The sequence below is a fragment of the Erythrolamprus reginae genome, chromosome Z (genome assembly GCF_031021105.1).
Source record: "Erythrolamprus reginae isolate rEryReg1 chromosome Z, rEryReg1.hap1, whole genome shotgun sequence".
NCBI lineage: Eukaryota > Metazoa > Chordata > Lepidosauria > Squamata > Dipsadidae > Erythrolamprus > Erythrolamprus reginae.
This window is the reverse complement of record NC_091963.1, coordinates 121,332,326-121,358,924: the sequence shown is the minus strand read 5'-3', so window position 1 is coordinate 121,358,924 and position 26,599 is coordinate 121,332,326. Positions and strand designations below refer to the sequence as shown.

General features: G+C 37.0%; 3 protein-coding genes across 3 annotated transcripts; all 3 read right to left on the bottom strand.

The window, feature by feature from the left end:
* Positions 1 to 352: 352 nt before the first annotated feature.
* LOC139153917 (olfactory receptor 6M1-like) lies at positions 353 to 949 on the bottom strand. The gene has a single exon (XM_070728339.1). The coding sequence runs from the start codon at positions 947 to 949 to the stop codon at positions 353 to 355; it is 597 nt and encodes a 198-aa protein (XP_070584440.1).
* A 4,726-nt stretch (positions 950 to 5,675) lies between these two features.
* LOC139153916 (olfactory receptor 5AS1-like) lies at positions 5,676 to 6,260 on the bottom strand. Its single transcript, XM_070728338.1, has one exon. It carries the CDS (start codon positions 6,258 to 6,260, stop codon positions 5,676 to 5,678), a length of 585 nt encoding a protein of 194 aa, XP_070584439.1.
* A 7,996-nt stretch (positions 6,261 to 14,256) lies between these two features.
* On the bottom strand, positions 14,257 to 25,124 carry LOC139153915 (vomeronasal type-2 receptor 26-like). Its single transcript, XM_070728337.1, has 8 exons — positions 25,065 to 25,124; positions 24,756 to 24,875; positions 23,645 to 23,727; positions 23,265 to 23,556; positions 19,028 to 19,885; positions 17,911 to 18,138; positions 16,840 to 16,966; positions 14,257 to 15,155 (listed from the first exon to the last, which is right to left on the bottom strand). Exons 1-8 carry the CDS (start codon positions 25,122 to 25,124, stop codon positions 14,257 to 14,259), a joined length of 2,667 nt encoding a protein of 888 aa, XP_070584438.1.
* Between the last annotated feature and the right edge of the window lie 1,475 nt (positions 25,125 to 26,599).

Sequence of the window (26,599 nt, the reverse complement as noted above, 5' to 3'; positions counted from 1 at the left end):
TTTTCTCAAAATGTATTATAAATAAAATGTAATAATTAATATTCTGAAATGATATGAGAGGTATAAGAGACAAGTGCTAGATAACCATGTCTTCAGTACAAAGTACATGTAGTATCCAAGGAAATAGCAATAATTAATTACAATCAAAATTTGTGAGATGCACCATTCAATAATGCCTTAAGTGAGAAAATGAAATATATATAAACAAAGATATAATTCAATATTTCCAAATATGAATGATGTTACAGAGGGAAGGAGGGAGGGAAGGAATAATGGACTCTTATATCTTGTATTTTTTTCCCTTCCAGAACAAATATTTGCAAAAAAAAAAAAAATGGAATCAATGAGATAATTAAAATTCTTTCTTATTTATCAGCAAACTGAACATTAGTCTTTTTAAAGCTGTTTTCATATCTTGGTTCCTCAATGTGTAGATCATTGGGTTGAGCATTGGAGTAACCACACTGTATATCACAGCTATTACTTTGTTTAAGTCAAAAGATGAACGGGTGGTTGGACTTACATACATAAAAATAACAGTTCCATAATATAAAGAAACAACTGTCCGATGAGAGGCACAAGTGGAGAAAGCTTTGTGGCGACCATGTGAAGATGGTATTTTCAATATAGTTATACCAATATAGGTATAGGAGATAATGGTGCAGAGAAAAGTACTCAGAATCACCATTGATGAAAGCAAGAAGGTAATTTGCTGTATCAATGATGTATCAATACAAGCCAGTTTTAATAATGGTGGAATATCACAAAAGAAATGATTGATTTTGTTCGGTCCACAAAATGGTAAATTTATTACCATAATGGCAGCTATCAAAGGAGCAATACAGCCACCTATCCAGCAAACAATCACAAAAATAACACATATTCTTTTATTCATAATTATTGAATATCTGAGTGGGTAGCATATGGCTATGTATCGGTCATAGGCCATCACTGCAAGCAGGAAACATTCAGCTGACCCAAAGAAAAAGAAAAAGTAGGATTGCAAAAGACAGCCAACTAAGGAAATTATGTGCACATTCATCAAAAGGATGGAAAGCAATTTAGGGACAGTTGAAGAAGTATACCCTACATCCAACAAGGATAAATTTCCCAAAAAGAAGTACATAGGTGTTTGAAGATGGTTATCTGTATTAACAGTTATGATGATGATGATATTACCAGTCATAGTAAGGAGGTACACAATGAGAAAGACAAAAAACAGAATAATTTCTACTTGTCTTGTATTAGGGAAGCCCAAAATAAGAAATGTAGTTATACTTTGATTCCAAGGTTCTGTAGAGGACACCATCTGCAAGATATAGAAAGAGATATGTCAGAAGTACTGTGGTTTTAAAAAATTAACTAAATTTAATACAATAATATTAATTATATATCAATTTAAAATTCATTTAATTATTTAATTAATTGACTGTAACATTCAAACTAATGGGTTTGCCCCCTTTCTTACAAAATTTGCATTTGTTTAGTAACGTATACTGAACTATGAAGCAATTGTTGAAAGGAAAAATATAAATATTGAATGGAAAAATATAAAATATATGTAATGCATATAGATTTGATACATATTGCTTTCTCTGCAATATGATTTTTACTAATATATCTTCTATATACGTTTTCTAAAGCAGAGGCAAATATTTTGTTTGGCTAATCACATTTAGCCAAATAAAATTTTCTGTTCTATTCCATCCCACCCTATCCCATTCTATTCTATTTTCATTCTTTCATAAATCATTAATAAATTGTCAAATAGAGTGATAGTCAATTGATTTAAATATGCTTAGAGTATATTTAATTATACTGCTTGAAGGAAGGAGAACTTTCTCAAGGAATGAAAGTAGTGGAGCAAATTTTTAAAAAGAAGGAAAATATATGCTACTTTCACTACATTTTCCTCCTCAAATTTAGTAAGAGAAGTCCAATATTCATTCTATATTAAGATCCCTGAAAACATAAACTGAAGATGTTACCTCATAGCTTTAAAAAGATTTTGGGGGGGTTGTTGAAGACTGACTTTTATTTTCTGGAGTTGCTGAAGAAATGCTGAATTTTGAAACATCAATATAATACTTATAAGCAGATGCATTTTAATGCAGTCACTTCTTATGATTTCAGCAGTTAAATTAAAGATGGCAGAATTTCTGGAAAGAAAATTTACTTTATTTTTCTGGCCCAAAAAAGTGAACACTGGCACTGAGGCTAAATGCAATTACCTCTAGTAACATCTCTAAGGAAGTTATCAATCTCTTGGGCTTTAATTTAGATTAAATAGGAATACATTTTTTTTTTTAAATAAAGTTTAGTAACAGTACAGTAGTTTAGTAAGAAGAATGTCATAATCCCCAATGACAATGGTACTGAAAGTTATGTATTTATCAGGAATCTAAAACCAATACAGAATCTATTGCTTTACTCATATAGACACTACATTTTTGCTTATTCATATTGCTTCATTTTTATAGCATTTTATTGTTTATTATTGCATATTAGTACATAAACGTCCTGATAAAAATTAATAATGAAATGGATATACTTTGTAGAGCCAGCTGATAGTTGTACTGAGGTATGCATATACAACAAATTTTAAAAATAGGTTTTCTAGGGAAAGGCTGTTTTTCTAGGAAAAAATAGAGGGAAAGGAAAAAAATGTTTGTTTGTTTGTATTTGTTTTTTCAAGTATGTATTGGTGGTATACAAAGATATAATAATATTTATATACATAATACTAGTAAAAGAGAAACATTAGGACAAGTGATGGAAGGCACTCTGGTGCACTTATGCATTAGGAATCGGGTTAGGTCTACAGTGGATAGTCTAAGGGTAAAGTTTTGGGGGTCAGATGATGATACTACAGAGTCTGGTAGTGAGTTCCAAGTGTCAAGTACTCTGTTACTAAAGTCGTATTTTCTGCAGTCGAGTTTAGAGCAGTTTACTTTAAATTTGTATCTGTTGTATGCTTGTGTGCTGTTGTGGTTGAAGCTGAAGTAGTCATTGACAGGAAGGATGTTGTTCTTTCTCAAGTCTCTGTCTTGGTGAATATTTCCTCTCAATCCCCCTCAGCAAAAAATCCCACAAACACATATACTGTTTTCACAGAACGTATCTTAGCTGACTGGTAATAACTCATTTCTGAAAGCATACAAGATTAAAAAAATGTGCACAATTTCATTTAGATATGAAATGCAATATGGTGATATAATATGGTTATATAACAGAACAGAACTTGGCTGTACTGATGTTCTTTTCTTTACAAGAATAAAATCAACCTTTTCTCTCCATTTTCTCACATCTTTATTCATGTCTTAACTTTATGGGCATGTTGCAGATTTGAAAAAGTCTCTTCACTTTTTTTGCTTTTATTTTTATTTTGCATCTGATCTGTTTCCCTTTAATTAATGTTACATTGTGGCATCCTTTACATTCCTCTAAAGACTAAAAAAAATTAGTTTCTTCATTTTTCCCAGGCAGAGCTGAGTAGTTCTACAAAGCAATGATACTATAGAATGAAAATTGAGTTGACAAAATAAAATGTTGATTGAGTCAATTGCCCTGATTGTATAGTGAATTACAGTGATACAGTTGTTTGATGTCAAGATAACAAAATCTATCCTTACAATCATTGTGATTACTTTGATATTCCAATAATTCTGGATTTTGTTCACAGCAAACTCTCTACATCAGGAAAGAGAATCTTGATGCTACCCTCCTAAATTTTCTATCACAGAATCAATTAGAATGTCTTAAAGATTTTAGCACTGAAACTCCTTTAAATGCAGCCCTTAAAATTATATTTTTACATATGTATTCCTGTGCTTACTTGTACTCCATGGGACCATACAGGGATATGTTTGTAGTGTTTTGAGTCCCAACTTGGTTGCTAAGTGATGATGTAATGAAAGAACTTTGAGCAATTTCTATTATGGCTGAGTGCTAGTCCTGCCTTTGTTGGATCTTGGGTGAGGGTATATGCTTATGAAAAGACCTAGCTGACTCTTTGCAGCAGAGGCAGAGAAACGACACGGACACAAGAGCTGGATTTAAAATGGGTCATTTTTATTAATTAAATTTGCATAATTTATTTAAATAAATTTGCATAAAATAACTATAACCCTAAACAAGGACCCGCAGGGTCAAACAATCGCTTCCGGGGCGGAAAATGACTTCATAAAAACTTCCGGGGTAACATATGGGTGTAGCTCCATGCTAATCCAGGTGAGGGGGCCATGCCCTCACCTGACTCACTGCCATGCACTTGCATGTGGGAGGTCCCACCGTCTATCCCATACAAGGGGAAAGCAATGGGTGGGACCCAAAGACAGGTTCCCCCCAATTGCTCAGGTCGCTTCCACCACAAGCCTTTGGAGAGAACCTGTCAATCATCCCCAAAGATGCCCAATGGAGAACACGCAGTTGCTAAACCACCACGCAGTTTTCCGCCCCTAACCTGCCTACCCAAATGACCAAAGGTATGCCAATTAGCCTGAGCATGAGCGAAGCACCCCCTAACCACGTATCCGTCACCACAGTGTGGAATAGGCGAAAAAACGGTCACAGAAAATACTGCGACCGCCAAAAATTCCTATTCGGCCCCCCGAGGGGCGACCCCCACTGGCACACTGAAAGATAGGGAGGGTGGGTGGGTGTTCACCTCTTGCCATCCAGGGCGAAAAGGAGGCCCTGGAGCCTGTACAGCCCTTTTATAGGGCTGCAGGCTCTGCTCTGGATGACATCACTGGGAAGGCCAAAGCCTTCCCAGGAGGTAGAAACAAGATGGAGGCCTTGCCAAAGGTCTGTGTCTCCCTGGCCCTGCAGCAAAATGGGCCGGGGATAAGTCACCGGCCTGGTATTACCTCTTATGTGCTGCTGTGAGCTATTGAGGAGGGTGGGGGCTATTAGGAGTGAGTCTGCTTCCTGCCTAAAACAAACAAACATGTGTCTCCATTTCTCATCCAGGGAGGTATAATATTCTACCCTTTTTAAATATTTCCTAGAATATTTCATTTTCATAGGATTGGGGTGGGAGCTAACTTGCCACACATGTCAGTATTATTTATAAAGCAAACATATTGAGTATTATACATTCAATTTAGGCTCATTGGAATGGTCTCAGTTCTCACCCGTGGTGAAAACATCTATTTATTTTCCTGTCTATATGATTGAAAAATTGAACTTGAAGCAGTACTGAACTCTTTTTCTTTTAAACTGTTTATCATAAATATTCAATTGTACAGCCTGTTTTACAGAAAACATATTTCACAAATAAAACTTACTATGTGTTTTGGAGAGTTTTGAAGTTTCTTGATTGCTTTAAATATTAGTAAATATTACTAATATTTAAAACCTTTAAATATTAAGGTTTTATTAAAATTATCCAATCTCTGAATATTTTTCTTCTTTTCTAACCTGATAACCTAATTAAGATAATTTTGAATCAGTTTACCCTATTCCTGAATATCACAACAAATTTTCCAGACAGAAAAGAAGCATATATAAAAGAATGGAGAGGCAAACTTTCAAGAAAGACAAGCATATATTGTAAGATAACATAAATAATAAAATAATAGCATGCACCATGTTTAAGAAATAAATTAATTTGATAATCTTTAGATTAAAGACCAAATTAATTTTGTGTTTACGGATAGAATTCCTTGGATAAATCAGGTTTTTTTCTTTCTGACCCCCATTCTAAAGATTATTCTTTTTAAAGCTGTTTTCATATCTTGGTTCCTCAATGGGTTGAGCATTGGAGTAACCACACTGTATATCACAGCTATTATTTTGTTCATGTGAAAAGATGAACGGGTGGTTGGACTTACATACATAAAAATAACAGTTCCATAATATAAAGAAACAACTGTCAGGTGAGAGGCACAAGTGGAGAAAGCTTTGTGGCGACCATGTGAAGATGGTATTTTCAATATAGTTATACCGATATAGGTATAGGAGATAATGGTGCAGAGAAAAGTACTCAGAATCACCATTGTAGAAAGGAGAAAAATAATCTGCTGTATCAATGATGTATCTATGCAAGCCAATTTCAATAATGGTAAAATATCACAAAAGAAATGATTAATTACATTTGGTCCACAAAATGGTAAGTTTATTAACATAATGGCAGCTACCAAGGGAGACAGACAACCACCTATCCAGCAAAAAATCACAAAAATAGCACATATTCTTCTATTTATGATTATTTGATATCTGAGTGGGTAACATATGGCAATGTACCGGTCATAGGCCATCACTGCAAGCAGGAAACATTCAGCTGACCCAAAGAAAAAGAAAAAGTAGGATTGCGAAATGCAACCTACTAAGGAAATTGTGTGAACATTCATCAATAATATAGAAAGCAAATTAGGAACAGTGGAGGAGGTATATCCTATGTCCAGTAAAGATAGATTTCCCAAAAAGAAGTACATAGGGGTCTGAAGATGGCTATCTGTATTAACAGTTATGATGATGATGATATTACCAGTCACAGTAAGGAGGTACATAATGAGAAAGATGAAAAACAGAGTAATTTCTACTTTTCTTGTATTAGGGAAGCCCAGAATAAGAAATGTAGTTATGCTTTGATTCTGAAGGTCTGTAGAGGACACCATCTGCAAAATGTAGAAAGTAACTGTATTTATTGTTTTAAAATCCCAATTAATAAATTAATTAAAACATTCGAGACTTTTGGAGTTTCCCTATTTCTTATTAATATTTACATCTGTTTGGCAATGCATACTGATTAAAGAAGGAATTTTTTAGTAATATAGAAAGTATATTGTAAAAAAAATGTACTTTATACTGATAGATGTTAGTCTTCCAAAATATAGTTGTATTATATTTATACTTTGATATACCTGTACCTAATTATGGCATATTTTGAAAATATAACATTTAAATAAATTGTATTTACTAATTCATCTTTAATTCACTTAAGACTTGAATTAAATTATGTATTCATTTATATTATTCAATTTTATTCAATTCAATTTAATTTAATTCAATTCAATTTATTAGATTTGTACGCCGCCCCTCTCCGAAGACGACGACGACGACTACTACTACTACTATTATTATTATTAGCAGTAGTAGTAGTAGCAGTAGTAATAGTAGTAGAGATTTTCAAATATTAGAAAACATGACAGCTGTATTTCAGTACTTGAAGAGATTTCATAGAGAAGAGGGGTTCAGTTTATTCTCCAAAGCTGACGGCAAAACAAAAAGCAATGCATGGAAGCTCATCAGTGGAATATCCAATCTGGAATTAAGGAGAAATTTCTCTCAGTAAGAAATATTTGTCAATGGAACAACTTGTCTCCCAAAGTTGTGGGTGCTCCATCATCGGAAGTTTTCAAGAAAAGTTTGGGCAGACATTTGTCCAGGCAGGGAGTTGAATTAGAACTCCTGTCTTGGGCAGGGGTTTGAATTAAAAGATATACAAGGTCCCTTCCAGACCTATGATTCTATGGTTTACACTCAAAGACAAAATACTCTATAATTTAATCCCTGAAAACAGAAAGCTAAGAAACTTACCTTAAAAATATCATTGCTTTATTTTATATTATATTCAGAAATGGTAAAACGTTTCTCAATTTAAGTCACAAACACAATAATATAAGCAATTATACTAATATATATCTATATATCTATATATCAGGATGAAGACATTTTTATAAACTGATCCGCTGAATTAGAGACACATATATATTTTTTAAAAGGTTGTCTTGCCTTTTTTTTATTCCCCAGGTAAATTTGTAGTAAAATCCCTTCGAATGTTGTAGATCCCGTGGGTTTTAACTTAGACCAAATGAAAATAAAATGGTTTTACATCAGAGTTGAAAATTTTAGAAACAAATGAAATGAAACAATAAAACAATTAAAATAATCTACAAATTGAAAGCATTTGCTGATGTTCCAGTTAAATTTCTATATTACCCAAAGCATCGTTCATATGATGAAGAAGCTTAGCTGATTTGAAAATAATAGTGCTGAAGAAAAAAACTAAAGGCTTCATTTTGGCTTCCTAAGAACAAGCCTTGCAGACCAATGTAACAGTGGATCACCCTATAAGTGGCTACAGCAAAATCTCACACATTGATTATCTGCAATGTCAGCTTCCATGCATTCACAATGTTGGCAAAAAGTTGGATTTGAAACAGTGGTGGGATTCAAGATTTTTAACTACTGGTTCTGTTGGGCATTCTATTAATGTGGGGTGGGGTGGCTTGGTGAGTATGGCTAGATAGGCATGACAGAGAAGGATACTGTAAAATCTCCATTCCCTCCACATTCCAGGGGAAGCTTACTGCAAAAACTCAATTTCTTCCTTATCAGCTGGGACTCAGGAGGCAGAGAACAGATGGGAGTGGGGCCAGTCAGAGGTAGTATTTACCAGTTCTCCAAACTACTCAAAATTTTTGCTAGACAAAAAATCAAAATATCATGATTTGCAAATTTAAGTTGAGTGACTATGGGGAAAGAAATCAATGACTGTATCAATAATAAAAAGAGACTTTGGAGTCTTTGGAGAGGGGCGGCATACAAATCTAATAAATAAACAAACAAACAAACAAATAAATAAAATTCCCAAAGGGAATATTTTTCAGAGTACAAGATGCACCCCCCCCAGAGAGTTGAAATGTTGGTATATGTTATATACTCAATATAGCCATTTTTGGCCTCCCAAAGCCCTGCCCCCATATTCAATTTTTATGAAAAATGGGCCTGATATTTTTGCAAAAACAGAGTGTGCAGAGGGCTTGGGAGGCCTGCAGAGGGCTCCTGGGGACTGGGGAAAGACAAAAAAGCCCCCGTTTTTGCAAAAAAAAAAAAAGATATATGGATTTCATTTTCCAAACCCTATGCATGCCCCACTTTTAGGATAAAGAGTTGGAAATGAGCCCATTTTTTGTGAAACACAGGGCATGCAGAGAATTTGGAAGGCCTGCAGAGTGCTACTGGGGGCTGGGGAGACAAAAACATTTTTTCTTACTTACCTCTTTGAAATTTATTTATTTATTGACTTCCAGTCTGGTTCGGGACCGCTGCAGAGGCTCCGGGGCGGGGCTCTGTCCCTGAGACTCCTTTCACCCCTCCAGAAGTCGCGGTTTGCGGTTGGATCGGGTTCGGATCCTAGAACAGGGGGCTCCCCTCTGTCTGAGGAGCTATCGCCGAAGCTCCGGAGGCAAAGGTCTGCCCCGCAGCTCTGGAAAAGGGAGAACCGATCCTTGGCATCTCAGAGGATTCGGCCATTGTGATCCGTCCACACCAGGGGGAAGCAGAAAAGCGAGGAGAAGAAATTTGAGACTTTGAAGCATAATAGAGCAGAAAGAGAATACAAAAGAAAAGAAGAATTAAGGTGAAATGTATTTATTTATTTATTCATTCATTCATTCATTCATTCATTCATTCATTCATTCATTCATTCATAGTTGGATTAATATGCCACCTCTCTCTGAGAAGAAATAATGGGGTGTCTTATGCATCAGTGCATCTTATAGTCTGAAAGGTATGGCACATGGAAATTTTGAACTTATTAGACCTCCATATTCTGACTAATTTGGAATTGCCTATATACTCAGATGCTGACATAATAGTTCTTGATTAGGACTTGAACTATTATGTTTTTATCAGTCCTAGACTGTGAATCGAATTGAAGATTAATGATGATGGTGTTGGTGGTGATGGTAGTTTTGGTGATGATAGTAAGTAAGTAGATTAGGAAGACTTACTGGAGAGACCAAACTGGCATACAAAAAAGATGAAATGAAGAACTGAAGAGAGGCATGGAAAGACAAAGAACCACATGGCTAGAACATTTTTAAAAAATAGCATGGAAAGCAGATTTATTTATTTATTTATTTATTTATTTATTTATTTATTTATTTATTTATTTATTTATTTATTTATTTATTTATTTATTTATTTATTTATTTATTTATTTATTTATTTATTTATTTATTTATTTATTTATTTATTCCAATACACAATAATGCACAATGAAAGTTATAGAGAAGAAATACAAAATATAGGAAAGACTATAGGACAGGGGACGGAAGGCACTCTAGTGCGCTTATGTACACTCCTTACTGACCTCTTAGGAATCTGAAGAGGTCAACCATTGAAAGGTAAAATGTTGGGGGTTAGGGGATGATACTACAGAGTCCGGTAATGAGTTCCACGCTTCGACAACCCGATTACTAAAGTCATATTGTTACAGTCAAGTTTGGAGTGGTTAATATTAAGCTTGAATCTATTGTGTGCTCTTGTGTTGTTGTGGTTGAAGCTGAAGTAGTCTTTGACAGGCAGGACATTGCAGCATATGATCTTGTGGGCAATACTTAACTCATGTTTAAGGCGTCATAGTTCTAAGCTTTCAAGACCCAGGATTGTAAGTCTAGTTTTGTAGGGTATTCTATTTTGAGTGGAGGAATGAAGGGCTTTTCTTGTGAAGTATCTTTGAACATTTTCAAGAGAGTTAATGTCTGAGATGTGATATGAGTTCCAAACAGATGAGCTGTATTCAAGGATGGGTCTGGTGAAAGTTTTGTAAGCTCTGGTAAGTAGTGTGAGATTTCCAGAGTAGAAGTTACATAGGATTAGATCAACAACTCTTGAGGCCTTCTTAGCGATGTTGTTGCAGTAGGCACTTAGATCTTTAGTTATTAGTATTCCGAGGTCCTTGACCGAGTGGGGATTATCAGTGATAATTTGTTTATTAAGTTTGTATTTGAAGTTCTGATTCTTTTTGCCGATGCATAGGACAGAGCATTTGCTTGTTCAGATTTGGAATTGCCATGTGTTGGACCAGTCAGAAACTGAGTCTAGGTCTTTTTGTAGACTAGTTGTGTTATCAATGGTGTTGAAGAGTTTTACATCATCTGCAAAGAGAACAGTTTCTTGTGATGAGATCGCAAAGGTCATTGATATAGAGAATGAAGAGTGTAGATCCCAGTACGCTACCTTGGGGGACACTGCATTTAACAGGGACGGCTGCAGATATGGAGCTTCCTATTTTGACCACTTGTTGCCTGTTAGACAGGAATGCAGCAATCCAGCTGTGGAGGGTTCCTGAGATGCCATAGGATTTGAGTTTTTGAAGTAGTTTGTCATGGACCACTGAATCAAAGGCTTTTGAGAAGTCAATATAAATTGCATCTATAGATTTTCCTTGATCAAGATGAGTTGTCCATGTTTTTGCAGGATAGTTTTTTTCTGAATCCAAATCGTTTGTTAGAGAGCACTTTATTTTATTTATTTATTTATTTATTTACTTACTTACTTACTTACTTACTTACTTACTTACTTATTTATTTATTTATTTATTTATTTATTTATTTGATTTGATTTGTATGCCGCCCCTCTCCATAGACTCGGGGCGGCTAACAACAATAGTACAAAACATCATGTAAATCCAATACTAAAAACTAATACTAAAACAATTAAAAAACCCTTATTTGTAAAACCAAACATACATACAATCAAACATACCATGTATAAATTGTAAAGGCCTAGGGGGAAAGAATATCTCAGTTCCCCCATGCCTGATGGCAGAGGTGGGTTTTAAGGAACTTACGAAAGGCGAGGAGGGTGGGGGCAATTCTAATCTCTGGGGGGAGTTGGTTCCAGAGGGCCGGGGCTGCCACAGAGAAGGCTCTGCCCCTGGGGCCCGCCAAACGACATTATTTTGTTGACGGGACCCGGAGAAGGCCCACTCTGTGGGACCTAACCGGTCCCTGGGATTCATGCGGCAGAAGGTGGTCTCGTAGATACCCTGGTTCGGTGCCATGAAGGGCTTTATAGGTGATGACCAACACTTTGAATTGTGACTGGAAGTTGATCAGCAACTAGTGCAGGCTGCGGAGTGTTGATGAGACATGGGCATATCTGAGAATGCCCACGATTGCTCTCGCAGCCACATTCTGCACGATCTGAAGTTTCTGAACACTTTTCAAAGGTAGCCCCATGTAGAGAGCATTGTAGTAATCGAATCTCAAGGTGATGAGGGTGTGAGTGACTGAGAGCAGTGACTCCCGGTCCAAATAGGGCCGCAACTGGAGCACCGGGCAAACCTGGGCAAATGTCCTCCTCGCCACAGCTGAAAGATGGTGCTCTGATGTTAGCTGTGGATCGAGGAGGATGCCCAAGTTGCAAACCCTCTCTGAGGGGGTCAATAATTCCCCCCCAGGGTAATGGACGGACAGATGGAATTGTCCTTGGGAGGCAAGACCCACAGCCACTCTGTCTTGTCTGGGTTGAGTTTGAGTTTGTTGACACCCATCCAGGACCCAACAGCCTCCAGGCACCGGCACATCACTTCCACTGCTTCATTGACTGGACATGGGGTGGAGATGTATAGCTGGGTATCATTGGCGTATTGATGGTACCTCACCCCATGCCCTTGGATGACCTCACCCAGTGGTTTCATGTAGATATTAAATAGCAGGGGGGAGAGGACCAACCCTTGAGACACCCCACAAGGGAGAGACCTAGAGGTCGACCTCTGACCCCCCACTAACACCGACTGCAACTGACCAGAGAGGTAGGAGGAGAACCACTAGAGAACAGTGCCTCCTACTCTCAACCCCTCCAGCCGGCGCAGAAGGATACCATGGTCAATGGTATCGAAAGTCGCTGATAGGTCAAGAAGCACCAGGACAGAAGACAAGCTTCTGTCCCGGGCCCGCCAGAGATCATCCATCAACATGACCAAAGCAGTTTCTGTGCTGTAGCTGGGCCTGAATCCAGACTGCTGAGGACCTAGATAATCGGCTTCTTCCAAGGACCGCTGGAGTTGGAGTGCCACCACCTTCTCAACAACCTTCCCCATAAAGGGAAGGTTGGAGACTGGACGGTAGTTATTAAGCACGGCTAGGTCCAGGGAAGGCTTATTGAGGAGGGGGCGCACAAGTACCTCCTTATAAGGAACTGGAAAGGACCCCCTCTCCAAGAAGGTGTTGACAATCTCCTGGACCCAGCTCTGTGTCACCTCTCGACTGGCCAAAACCAACCAAGAGGGACACGGATCCAGTAGACAGGTGGCGGAACTCATAGCTCCAATGGCCTTGTTCACTTCATCAGGTGTCACCAAGTCAAACTCCTCCCAGACAGATGGACAAAGATGTTTAGCCCCAGTCACCTCGACTGACTTGTTATCATCCGATACTGCTATAAAATTCGAGTCGAGGTCCACCCTGATCCGAGCGACTTTATCAGCGAAAAATGAGTTAAATTCCTCGGCACTACCCTGGAAGGGCTCCCCATCTCCCCCCTGATTTAGAAGGGAGCGGGTCACCCTAAACAGAGTGGGTGGGCGGGATTCCGCTGATGCAATCAAGGCGACATAGTACATGCATCTTGCCGCTAATGATCTTCCCAGTCTTTCTGTCAGGCAGCTTATTCACCCTTCTCACATTTTCCTTTTTATATTCAACTTTCCAGCCAATAGTGGGTTCTAAAACTCTTTACTACCACTTTGCACACATGCAGAAATGTCCTGGTGGGTAGGCGGAAAAGTATCCTGCTTACTTCCTAACCAAAACAGTTTTACTATAATTATGAATTTGAGTTTGTTTTAGAGGTGAAAGTATCATGATAGGAAGCAAGAGACTGTGAGTTCAGGTCCCGCCTTAGCCATGACAGCTAGCTCATTCTCATTAAGCCCAGCTACCTCACAGGGTTATTATTATGGGGAAAATTGTAGGAGGAAGATATGTTCCACCATCTTGAGTGGTTTGTAAAAATAAATTACTATTATTTTCTTATTATTAGCCTGGAATCCCACTTATGACTATATAACTGTAACTTGTTGCTTGTATCCTTACTGTTTCCTAGTATGATTTAGCTGCTTATTTGTACCCTAAAACTATCATTTAGTATTGACCTTATGATTCTTGATAAATGTATCCTTTCTTTTTATTGTATGTATATTGAGAGCATATGCATTAAAGACAAAATCCTTGTATGACGAGTCATACTTGGCCAATAAAAAGTTCTAATCTAATCCTAATCTAAAGATGAAATAGAAACAAGCAAAATAAATAAGGAATCAATTAATACAAAAATATTGGGCAGCTAAAGAGGCATGTGATTTTAAAGTTTTTCTTGCTTGCTAGTTTGTTATTTTGTTAGGACATCTCTAAACAGAGGTGCATTTGTTTAATATTTTTCACATCACAGCAATCCACTCCTGGAGTATTAATTATTTTGAAGTTGCTTAGTGTCCTATACGCTTTAAAAAAGCAAAATCTATTGTTTTCTTCTTAAGAATTGCTTTTTGTTCAGGTCAGGTCTCAACAAAATAATGTAGCATTTGGGGAAAAACAGACAACTCAGCAATCCAGCACTGGAGGATAAAATACAGAAGATCTCCACAGCTACTATATATTTTCCTTGGGCACTCAAGTAAGTGGGGACAAAAGTGAACCAAACACTACAAAATACCAACATGCTGAATGTTATAAGTTTGGCTTCATTAAAACTATTTGGCAACTTGCGGGCAAAGAAAGCCACGGTGAAACTGAGTATCGCCAGGAAACCCATGTAGCTCAGGACACAATAAAACATGACTGGTGATGACTCATTACACTTCAAAACAATTACTTCAGGTACTGAATGCATGTCCATATCTGGCAAAGGAGGAGAAGTTATCATCCACACCAGAGAGATGCTTATTTGAACAAAAGAGCAGGAAAGAACAATAGAGCAAGCCAGACTGTTGCCAACACATTTTTTGAGCCTGGATCCTGGTTGGGTGGCCATAAAAATGAGAACCACAGTGATGGTTTTTGCTAGCACACAAGAAACAGCAAATGTGAAGATGATGCCAAAGGCTATTTGCTGGAAAAAGCATGTTGCCTTCTTTGGTTGGCCAATGAAGAGCAATGCACAAAGGAAGCACAGCACAAGTGAAATAAGAAGCATGTAGGTAAGGCCACGGTTATTGGCTTTCACAATGGGCGTATTGTGGTGCTTTAGAAATATTCCTAGTATTACAACTGTTGTCAATGAAAATAAAAGAGCACTGGTGCTTAAACTGATACCCAAGGGTTCTTCATAAGACAAGAAGGTTATAATCTTGGGAATACATGTGTTCTTATGTTCACTAGCATAGTAATCATCAGGGCATTTGACACAGTCAGCCATGTCTGCAAAATAAAGATTTTAAAGTAAATTTTTATTAAATTACTGGAATGCTGGAAGTTGAAGGATGCATTGATACAAGGCCTGCTTTAGTGTTTGAAATTTATGCATAATCACCTAGAAGATGGCACACCACCATTTTTAAAGAATTTATTTGTAGAGAGTGGAATAAATTGAAAATATTAAAATAAATGGTCATTGGAGCAGATAACAAAATATTAAACAATATTAGAACTGAACAGCAAGATAGATCTTTCTTCCTGTCCCCCAATCTTATTTTTATTCTCTTGACACAATGTAAATATTTATTTATTATTTTTTTATGTATTATATTTGTATGCCGCCCCTCTCTGCAGACTCGGGGTGGCTCAAAACAATAATAAAACAATGTACAGAGAACAAATCTAACATTTACAAATATCTAAAGCCCATTATTTAAAAGAACATACAACACAAGCATACCATGCATAAACTATATAGGCCTGGGGGAGATGTCTCAATTCCCCCCTGCCGGACGGCAGAGGTGGGTTTTAAGAAGTTTGCGAAAGACAAGGAGGGTGGGGGCAATCCTAATCTCCGGGGGGAGCTAGTTCCAGAGGGTTGGGGCTGCCACAGAGAAGGCTCTTCCCCTGGGTTTCGCCAGACAACATTGTTTAGTCGACTTGGAGAAGGCCAACTCTGTGAGACCTAACCAGTTGCTGGGATTCGTGCAGCAGAAGGCGGTCTCGGAGATATTCTGGTCCGATGCCATGAAGGGCTTTATAGGTCATAGCCAACACTTTGAATTGTGACCAGAAACTGATCGGCAACCAATGCAGACTGCAGAGTGTTGGTGTAACATGGGCATACCTGGGGAAGCCCATGATTGCTCTCGCAGTTGCATTTTGCACGATCTGAAGTTTCCAAACATTCTTCAAAGGTAGCCCCATGTAGAGAACATTACAGTAGTTGAACCTGGAGGTGATGAGGGCATGAGTGACTGTAAGCAGTGACCCCTGGTCCAGATAGGGCGACAAATGCCCCCCCGCCACAGCTGAAAGATGGTTCTCTAATGCAGTGATTTTCAACCTTTTTTGAGCCGCGGCACATTTTTTACATTTACGAAACCCTGGGGCACATTGAGCGGTGGGGGGAGGGGGCTAAAAAAGTTTGGACAAAAAAATTATCTCTCTCCCTCTCTTCCTCCCCTTCACTCTATTTCTTTCTCCCTCCTTCTTTCTCTCCCTTCCTTCCTCTTTCTTTCTCTCTCTCTCCATCCCTCTTTCTTTCTCTTCCTTCCTTCCACTCTCTTTTGCTCTCTTTCTCTCTCCCACCCACCCTCCCTCCCTCTGTCTTTCTCTCTCTCTCTTTCTTTCTTTCTCTTTCTCTTTCTCTCTCTTGTTCTCTTTCTCTCTCTCTTGCTCTTTCTCTCTCTTGCTTTCTTTCTCTCTCTCTTGCTTTCTTTCTCTCTGAGCTTCGCGGCACACCTGACCATGTCTCGTGGCACACTAGTGTGCCGCGGCACACTGGTTGAAAAACACTGCTCTAATGTTATCATAAAGCACAAATACGACACAGAAGTGGTTAATGGTGAAGACTGTGGTTAGGGACATGAACAGGGCAGGAGTTGATTTACCTATCTGTATATCTTCCATGAGTCTTTCCTTTGAAAATAAACCCTATGTTATAGCTATACATTTTAATGCTCACCTTTGTACTTGGATATTGATCCTTTGGGGCAAGTAATGCAATCATAGCAACAGAAAGGTTGTCCTTCTTTCCTTTTTTTCCTAGAACCTTGTTGGCAAGGGGCATTACAGAGAGAAAGAGGCAATGTCTGTCCATCAATGAATAAACAATGTTAATTGGGGTAATCTCATTTCAAATTAATTCATTAAAATCAAATGGTATAATTTTCAGGAGGACATTAGTAGACCAAATCATACAAAATCAAGATATCTGGTTACTCTTGGGAACATTTTCCCTTCAAATATCATATTATTTTGAAATGCTATGAATACATGGTAGTCTACTCAGTCTGGGGTTCTGTTTCCTGGCTGTATTAACATCCATAGTAATAATTTTATTTGGTTCCATATGTATATATTTTGTAATATTTTAATTGTTTTTCATATATTCTGCCCTGGGTCACTTGTTACAATGTATGGGAATTATTCTTTTTTATATTTATTATTATTAAATGTATATGCCACCCAACTTTCTGCCAGTGAGATGATGAACTGTTCTATTAAATTATTAATTCTAGCTTGCATCAGAAACTCTTATCTAGGTAAGTCTGATACAAAAATCTTGTGTCAAATTAAGCCAAGGTCTGCAAAAAGGAATTAAACATATCTAGAACTAAGACTTCCTGCTAAGCCCTACTTTTAAGAATCATAGTATTCACATAATATTTTTAAGCAAGGATAATGCCAAATAGTTGGGGAGAAAAAGTCATAAATGCATTAACTGGATTAGTGATGAACTATTCTGTCCCTCAAATAGTGCTAATTGGTGAGGTTTCTGCTATACAGATTCTTTTTGGGGGGGAACTGGGTATTTCTTGGGGGTATTTTTCTATGCTTTTTATTTTTATTTTTTATTTTTTTCATTATGTGGATAACCCAAGCTTAAATAATACAAACTGTGTTGCTATACAAATCTATTTATTCATTTAAATCAGTAAATGAATATTTTTTAAAGATTCATAAAATCTTACATCTATATTAAATGGAACCTTGAATGTGGAAAATATATAAAATATTTTCATTTAACTCCTACCTGGTTAAACCTGCTGTGCCATATCATAGCATCTTTGTTAATGGTGAAGACTTCCTGTGGAGGAGATTGAGGATCCATTTTTCCAACTTTCACTCCAGTGAACGATTTGTTTGGAAATATAACCCAGTTGATGATGTCCAACTCTTGAACAAGTTCCCTGTTCTGATTAAAGAAAATCTTTTCACCAGCACTGTTGTTAAATGATACAGATTTCATAAAATGGAATATCTAGATCACAAAACAAAATAATTTTAGAAAGTGTGCATATAATAACAGTGCAATTACTATTACTAACTTGGTTAATTTTTATTACAATTTTTATGCTCGGCCATTATTTATGTTCTCTCCAAAAGACTCTAGGTGTCTTACAACATATCCAAAATTAAAACAGGTATAGCATAACAAAAAATGTAACAACCCCCAAAAGAAAATAATATGGGGTAGATATACACACTAACCCTAAAAATAGCAATGTAATATTTCAGAGACTCAAGATTTCTTCTGCTCCAAACAATTCTGTTCAATTCAATGCAAACAATTCAGCTCAGTACTATTGAAAGGAAATCAGATTGGTATATAATGTAAAAAACATCAATTTAATGAATTATTTTGAGTGACGACAATGATGTCAGTCAAAGATAATTCATTATTTTGTTTTTAAAAAAATATTATCTATCAATCTTAGTTTCACATTTCATAGTATTTGTGGTTTTTCATTGTTTAAGAATTGAATTCATATTTTAAAAATTGATACTAATACTATTCATTCACTACTTTTTATTGTTTGCCTCAACATATTTCTATAACTGTGTTATAACTTTGATTCAAAACTTCTCTTAATGGGATTCTGTTTATCCTTCTTATCTTTAATAGTGCTTTATGTAATAAAGTCAGTGAAAGTGATGGTTTCCTATATTAATACTATGTATCACTATTTCCAATAGGTATATTTTCAAAGTGTAAAACATAATTACAAATATCCATTTGATTTGATATTTATTTTGCAGATGATAAATTCATTCTTTCTACACATATTGCTTCCAATACTAATCACAATTTCTGCCACATTTACTTTATACATAATAAAAGATATGAAAGTGACTATCACTTCCATTACCATCCAGAGGATAGAATTATGAAGCTTCTTTCCTTTTTGTTTCATCACTAACTTTCTTCTAGATGTGGAGGAATACATAGCTTGCAGAGCATGAGCCACAGCATACACAGCATTGTAGATGCTATAGCTGTGGCCTGTTACTCTTTTTGGAAAAACATGTTCAGGAAGGCTCTCTAACTTCTCCTTTCCACTGCAAATATTCTCTTTCCCATGTCCCAGATCAGAATCTTGAAATACACATCCAAATGCATGACTCCAGAAATCCTGGATAAAACCATCTTCTTTTACAACAGAAAACCTTTGATTTTGAATATGTTGTTGGAATCCTTTCAGTTCTTTGGCATGAATTGCAAATGATATTGCACCATGGAAGTCCTGCAAATCCCAGGTTTTTTTACTGGTAAAGAATTTCAACTCCATCCCAACAGTCAGGATCCATACTTTCCCTTTTGGGTTTCCAAACAATTCTTTCAAATCTGTATTTAGTAAATATCTCAAAAAGATCATGGAACGTGTATCTCCATTAAAAACCAAGACACTGACTTCATTAACCATTATTATTTCATAAAATGCTATTACACAGTTGAAAAAAAATCCTGTATTGGCATTATAACATGAACTGCTGAACAACTCTATGAAGGCAAAACAAATGCCCTTTTTGGAAAACTCGGGTACCAAGGTCTGTATGAACCAGTCTAAATTCATCCCATTTGCCACCAATAATCCTATCCACCTCCAATTGAAATGTAGAAGTAAGTGGAGGATACCCCTATACTGATAAATTCCATTTGGAACCATTTGGTAGAAGGAAGGGAGATTGGTATCGCCTGCTTCAAGTCTAGCAGATCCATACATGAACTGTCAAAAAAGAAAAATAATGGAATTGTACAGAAGAATAATTTTAATAGTATACAACAGAAAAGAGCAAATACTTTCTACTGAAAAATAATGTATTTTAGAGTTTATAGAATGATAACATAATATTTTTTATAAAATTTCAGAAAGTAACAATGCACAGCTGTCAATAATCTAGAGGAGTCTACCAGAAAATTGCATGATAACAGTATAGAATTGACTGGGTAGATAAGACAAAAAAAAATCCCTTCTTTCCCCTTCTCCTCCATAGGAAAGCAATGATTAACCATTGCATTATATTGCCAAAAAGGACATATTATGTTCCATGTAGTCACCAAGAATTAAACTTCACTCTTGAAACTTATAAATATAAATATATTCATACATTTCTTTATATCTTTACATATGTGCATGTGTATGTGTCAACGTGTATGTATGTACATATATAAGTATGTATGTCCCAAAAGTTAAATGAATGTAAAATTAATTGTCTCTTTTCCTGAGAATCAGATTAGGTACCACTGAACTATATATGAACTAGGCAAGTACAGAATTCAGTGTGTATGAAAGACAATATCAGCTAAAAAACTGGATTTCAATTTGTTGGGGGGAGGAGGAGGAAGAGTAGGAGATGTCAGGTACTAAAACAATTGCCAAACAACCCCCAGAATTAAAAATTGTTAATAAGAATGATGAAGTAATATCTCATAAAGAATAAAAAAGAGATGGCACTGCAAAGAAATATGTGGCCAGTACACAGAAAAAACAACACATACACAGAGAAATAAAGAGAAAGCAAAATAGAGAACAATATCTGGCAAAGGCTAAAAGCAGGAAAGTTAAAGTAAGCTAGAAATGCTAATTCTAGATGCACAAAACCAAACATTAGGAACAAATTCATTAATTGAGAAGACAGGAACAGATAGCATTTCAACAGACTTGAAATGCTTTGATTAGACAACTTACAACTCTGTCATCTCATTCTGACTTAACTATAGTTTATAAAATCATATACCAAAATGTCCTACCTGTTAACAACTACTTCACCTTCAACTGCAACAACACATGAACACGAAATCGATTTAAACTAAATGTCAACCCCTCCAAACTAGACTGCAAAAAATACAACTTCAGCAACAGAGTAATCAATGCCTGGAATGCACTACCTGACTCTGTGGTTTCTACTCCTAACCCCCAAAACCTTTAACCTTAGACTATCTACAATTTACCTCTCCCCCTTTCTAAGAGGTCTGTGAGGGGCATGAATAAGCGCACCATTATGCCTACCATCCCTATCCTATTGTCTTCTATCGTTACTTTTTATCATTAGTTATCTAATGTTTTATTTGTACAAATTATCACCCTATAATTGTTTGAATGAATGAATGAATGAATGAATGAAAGAATGAATTGAATGAATGAATGAATGAATGAATGAATGAATGAATGAATAAATAAATAAATAAATAGCTAATACAGTTTCTGTAAAAAGTGAAGAAACAGTGGACCAAATGATTAGCTGTTACAAGAAGATCATACAGGTTGATTACAAACAATGGCATTACAAATTAGCACCAATGGGACATTGTAATACCTGCAATAAATACTATGCTTTCAGTAAGAACTGGTGGGATAGAAGTGATAGAAAATGAAGAAATTAAAGTTCTGTGGGAGTGTAGAATTCAAACAGACAAGCACCTGCCACATAATACCCTAAACATAACAATTGTTGATAAGGATGACAAAAAGTCTGGAGATATCAGTATCTATAAACAGCCAAATAAAAGAGAAAGAACTGGAGAAAATAACAGAATATAAAAACCTGCAAACAGAAGTAAAAGTAGTGGCCAAATAATCCCAAAACATTTGAAGCACTACTTGAACACAATTGGTATTGTCAAAATCACCACCAGTCAATTGCAAAAGGCAGTTTTATTTGGAATTGCTTATATCCTACCACAATACCACTAATACTTGTCAAATAATTTTTTCTATCACAGGACCTTGCGAAGGACTAGATAAGTACATCAAAATTCCAGTTCCAGTCTAAATATATTCACTGTGTAGAGTATATGGGGTGTTCAGGGAGAGGTAGCACGTCTGGTGTAAGAGCATGTCATGTCCTTTTATGGAAGCTCATTTTAGGGCAGCTTTAGTGTAGCTCATTCACCCTTGGTCCCCACCTTTCACTTGTGGCTCCCAGTAGCAATAGCATGTGCAGTAGCCACACCCATAGTTCCTTCTAAGCTGAGCAGTGAGCAATTGCTCACTTAAAAATCATCATCAACTCAGAGTTTTCCAAACCTGCCCAGAAGCCGAGAGGGAAAGAGTGAGAGGGAAGGAGAGAGAGAAGAAGAGAGGAAGAGAGAGAAACAGATAGAAAAAAGAGAGGAAGGAAAAGAGAAAGAAAAATAATGGGAGTAAGGAAGAGAGAAAGAAAATCAAAATCTAGTTTGAAACTAGCTCAACTATTTAAGTGGCATTTTGATATTGATAGAGTTGCCCTATTATGAGCTCACTGTTATAGACACACAGTACAGTATTTTATTTTTAAATTCTCTGAGGCAAAACAGGGTGGGTTTTTTATTTATTTATTTGTTTGTTTGTTTATTATTTCTGTGCCGCCCAGTCCCGAAGGGACTGTCGCTCAAACACTATACTTTTCTGCCCACCCCCCCAAAAAATTAGAGGGAACACCGGCCACACCCCAAGCAACAGCTCTGACAGGCTGGCCAAACCAGGTTGAGAGTAGCCATTGTGTCACTGACCTTCAATGAGATAGGGACTGGTATAACTCAAGCATGTTAAGACAGATTCCAGAGGACTGAGCAAATGAAATCTACTAAATTAGGACAACAATGGTGAAGGCAGTCTCTGCATATGATTTAGTATGCTAAGAGCATGGCAAGACACGAAAGACACCTTGGTCAACTACTGAGCCCAGGCCATCTTCAACTGTCTTGACTCTTGTCCTGCTATTGGAGCAAGATGAAATCTGGGAAGAGAGAGTGAGGCTATGTGCAGCACTTCCTCACTTTAATTCAATTAACGCACAATTCTTGACATCCTCCCCAAGATGTCAAGGTTCTCTTTGAAAATGATGGATGAATATCACATATTCACTGTGTGTCCAGCCATAATAAGTGAAAAACACATGAACATATGCAGGAAAAAACAATCACTCAAGTGGGGAAAGAAGAGGCAGAACATATCTGTGGGATTTTATAAACAAAATTGATTTTATAAACAAGACTTGATAGGTAAATAAAAATGCCAAATCCAGTCTAAAAATCTGCCTCTGCAGCCCTAATGAATGTAAAACACATAAACTCAAGCTTACAAAATAATTACTTTAGGTGAGTGGGGTGGAGGTGGAACTTACCTGTGGAATTTTATAAAGACTCATAAGTATTGGAAACTGGTGTATGATATCTGAGATCAATCCCTCAATAATTGCAAATAGATTGTCTTGAATTATGCACTTATAGTTGGGCAAAAGTTTGCTATTTGGAGAAATCAAGTTTATTGCTGCATGGTAAGTCCACTTTGCATTTAGATGACTATCATAAATATTGAATCCCAGGGTAACATTGGGTAACATTTGGGCATTTTGATTTATCTGTTTCACAGCAAATATCAAAGCCAAGATATGTTGATAATTTTCAGTCGCTACTCTGTAAAGGAAATGTTCAATCTTGGATCATATGTCACCCTTGAATCATTTAAAGGAAGCAACATGTGTTTATTTAAGATTGCATTTACATTTGTATTCCAAAAGTTTTTAAGTTTCCCAAAATATTTTCCTCATCCCTTTCATGGCCATTCATTATGTAGATACTGAGAACCTAAAATATTTTAGAGGAATGTTGGGATGCAAATATTGGAGTGAGTTTGGAAATGAGCATGAGGCATGTGACACTTTAGGCTAAGCAGATTATGGAAAGGGAGGAACACATTAGAGCTAAAATAGTTTGAAAAATATATAACAAAACGATATTGGAAATGGGATATACAAGATGAAAATAGTTATAGAAAAAATAATACTTAAGTTGTTAAAAAGTTTCAAAGAAGTTTTTCAGGCATATAATAAGTCAGAAAAAAATTAACAATAGGAGAAGAATGAAAATATAAAACAAATAATAACACTAAAAGATAATTAGCTAATTCTTTCAGCCAGAGGTAAGAAACCTGCTATTCTCCTCTTGCTAGTGAATGACTTCTGGAATAATCAGAAGACTAGTTGACCAAGAAGGAATTGATTGAACTCCTTATATCATAATGATATGCTTCCCAAGGCATTTTGCTATATTAAATCATAGATGTTGCCTTTATAAAGTGAAGCCCCTTTTTAAGGAGTATCATAGGTGAGGTGTTCCCTTGCACATTGTAGTGAAAAAAAATCCTTATACAAACATTTTTCCCAAAGGGGGCTCAGAGGGATATTGATTGAAATTGTATGGATGCATATGGAAGGCAGTTTGATAAATAATGCCTCCATAGATGAAATCTCCTGGCTCATAATACTTGGGAATGGACAGTAGAACATGCTTTGTCTCACATTTAGTATGTCCAAATTTGCATCCTACATCAGGTAGCAACAGCAATAGCATGAGCAGCATCATTCTGGTTGCTAATGTATTGTCTGCGGATAGTTCCCTTTTTACAGTTGTACTACTGTATTAATAGAATGTTCCACATTGATAATAGCAACGTTCCCTTTTTGCAGTTGTGTTATTAATATTGTATAGTGACAATAGTCAGATTAGAATGGTTGCCCCCTTTACTGATATTTGAAACATGAAGGAAGGAATGAGAAAAAAGTAATTTTGTGCTTGCCAGCTGGATCTCTTGATGCTCTGGTGTCCGAAGTTACATTAATAGGATCCTTTATAGCTGCATTAAACATGTTTTTGGCTTTAGCAATTCCCAAAGGGAATTTCAATGCTGCAGAAGTAATTGCAGGGACATCATATGTTCTGTTAATTCTGTTCATCTGTTAATTGCAGGGACATCTGTTCATCTGTTAATTGCAGGGACATCATATGTTCTCTATCATATTGTGGAAAACTTTTGTGCCCACACAGAAACCCAAAGTTAAAAAAAAGAAAGACCAGAAAAAATTGCTTGTATTAAACATTTTATTTATGCTTAATTTTATTAAAATTGAAATTGATTGACATACTTGTGCACTGAAGTCACTTGTATACATTTTCAGCAGTTTTGTCATCTGATTTTCATACATTATTTTAAGCCAGTATGAGCTGGTTTAATATGAGAGGCTTATCATGAAAGAATTTATAGTTGCTCATGAAAAAGCATCTTTGGGATGTCCAATGTGAATATATCTATTGGATTGTTATGACTTCCCTGAACTCATTATCACACACCCCTTCACCCACAATCTATCTTTGGAAGAACTGTCAGAAGTTGTCCCTAGTGTCTAGGGTGAGAAGAAATTATATATATAAATAATAATAATAATAATAATAAATAATAAATAATACAATAATAATAATTATTATTTTATTTTTTTAATTAGATTTGCATGCTGCCCCTCTCCGCAGACTCGGGGCGGTTCACAACAATAATACGAACAATATATCACAAATCTAATATTAAAAAGTCTCTAAAAATCCCTTATTTAAAAAACAGACATACACACAAACATACCATGCATAAGATGGGGGAACTGAGATGTCTCAGTTCCCCCATGCCTGACGGCAGAAGTGGGTTTTAAGAAGTTTACGAAAGGCAAGGAGGGTGGGAGCAATCCTAATCTTTGGGGGGAGCTGGCTCCAGAGGGTCTGGGCCACCACAGAGAAGGCTCTTCCCCTGGGTCCCGCCAGACAACATTGTTTAGTCAACGGGACCCAGGAGAAGGCCAACGCTGTGGGACCTAACTGGTCGCTGGGATTCATGCGGCAGAAGGCAGTCTCAGAGATACTCTGGTCCGATGCCATGAAGCGCTTTATAGGTCATAACCAAGACTTTGAATTGTGACTGGAAACTGATCGGCAACCAATGCAGACTGCAGAGGGTTGGTGTAACACGGGCATACCTAGGGAAGCCCACGATTGCTCTTGCAGCTGCATTCTGCATGATCTGAAGTTTCCGAACACTTTTCAAAGGTAGCCCCATGTAGAGAGCGTTACAGTAGTCGAATCTCGAGGTGATGAGGGCATGAGTGATTGTGAGCAGTGACTCCCGGTCCAGATAGGGCCGCAACTGGTGCACTAGGCGAACCTGGGCAAACGCCCCCCTTGCCACAGCTGAAAAATGGTGCTCTAATGTAAGCTGTGGATTGAGGAGGACGCCCAAGTTGCGGACCGTCTCTGAGGGGGTCAATAATTCCCCCCCCAGGGTGATGGACGGACAGATGGAATTGTCCTTGGAAGGCAAAACCCACAGCCACTCCGTCTTATCAGGGTTGGGTTTGAGTCTGTTGACACCCATCCAGACCCTAATAGCCTCCAGGCACTGGCACATCACTTTCACTGCTTTGTTGACTGCACATTGGGTATCAGTAGCATACTGATGATACCTCACTCCATGCCCCTGGATGATCTAACCCAGAGGTTTCATGTAGATATTAAATAGTAGGGGGGAGAGGACTGACACCTGAGGAACTCCACAAGGGAGAAGCCTCGAGGTCGACCTCTGACCCCCCACAAACAATGACTGCGACTGACCGGAGAGGTAGGAACAGAACCACTGAAG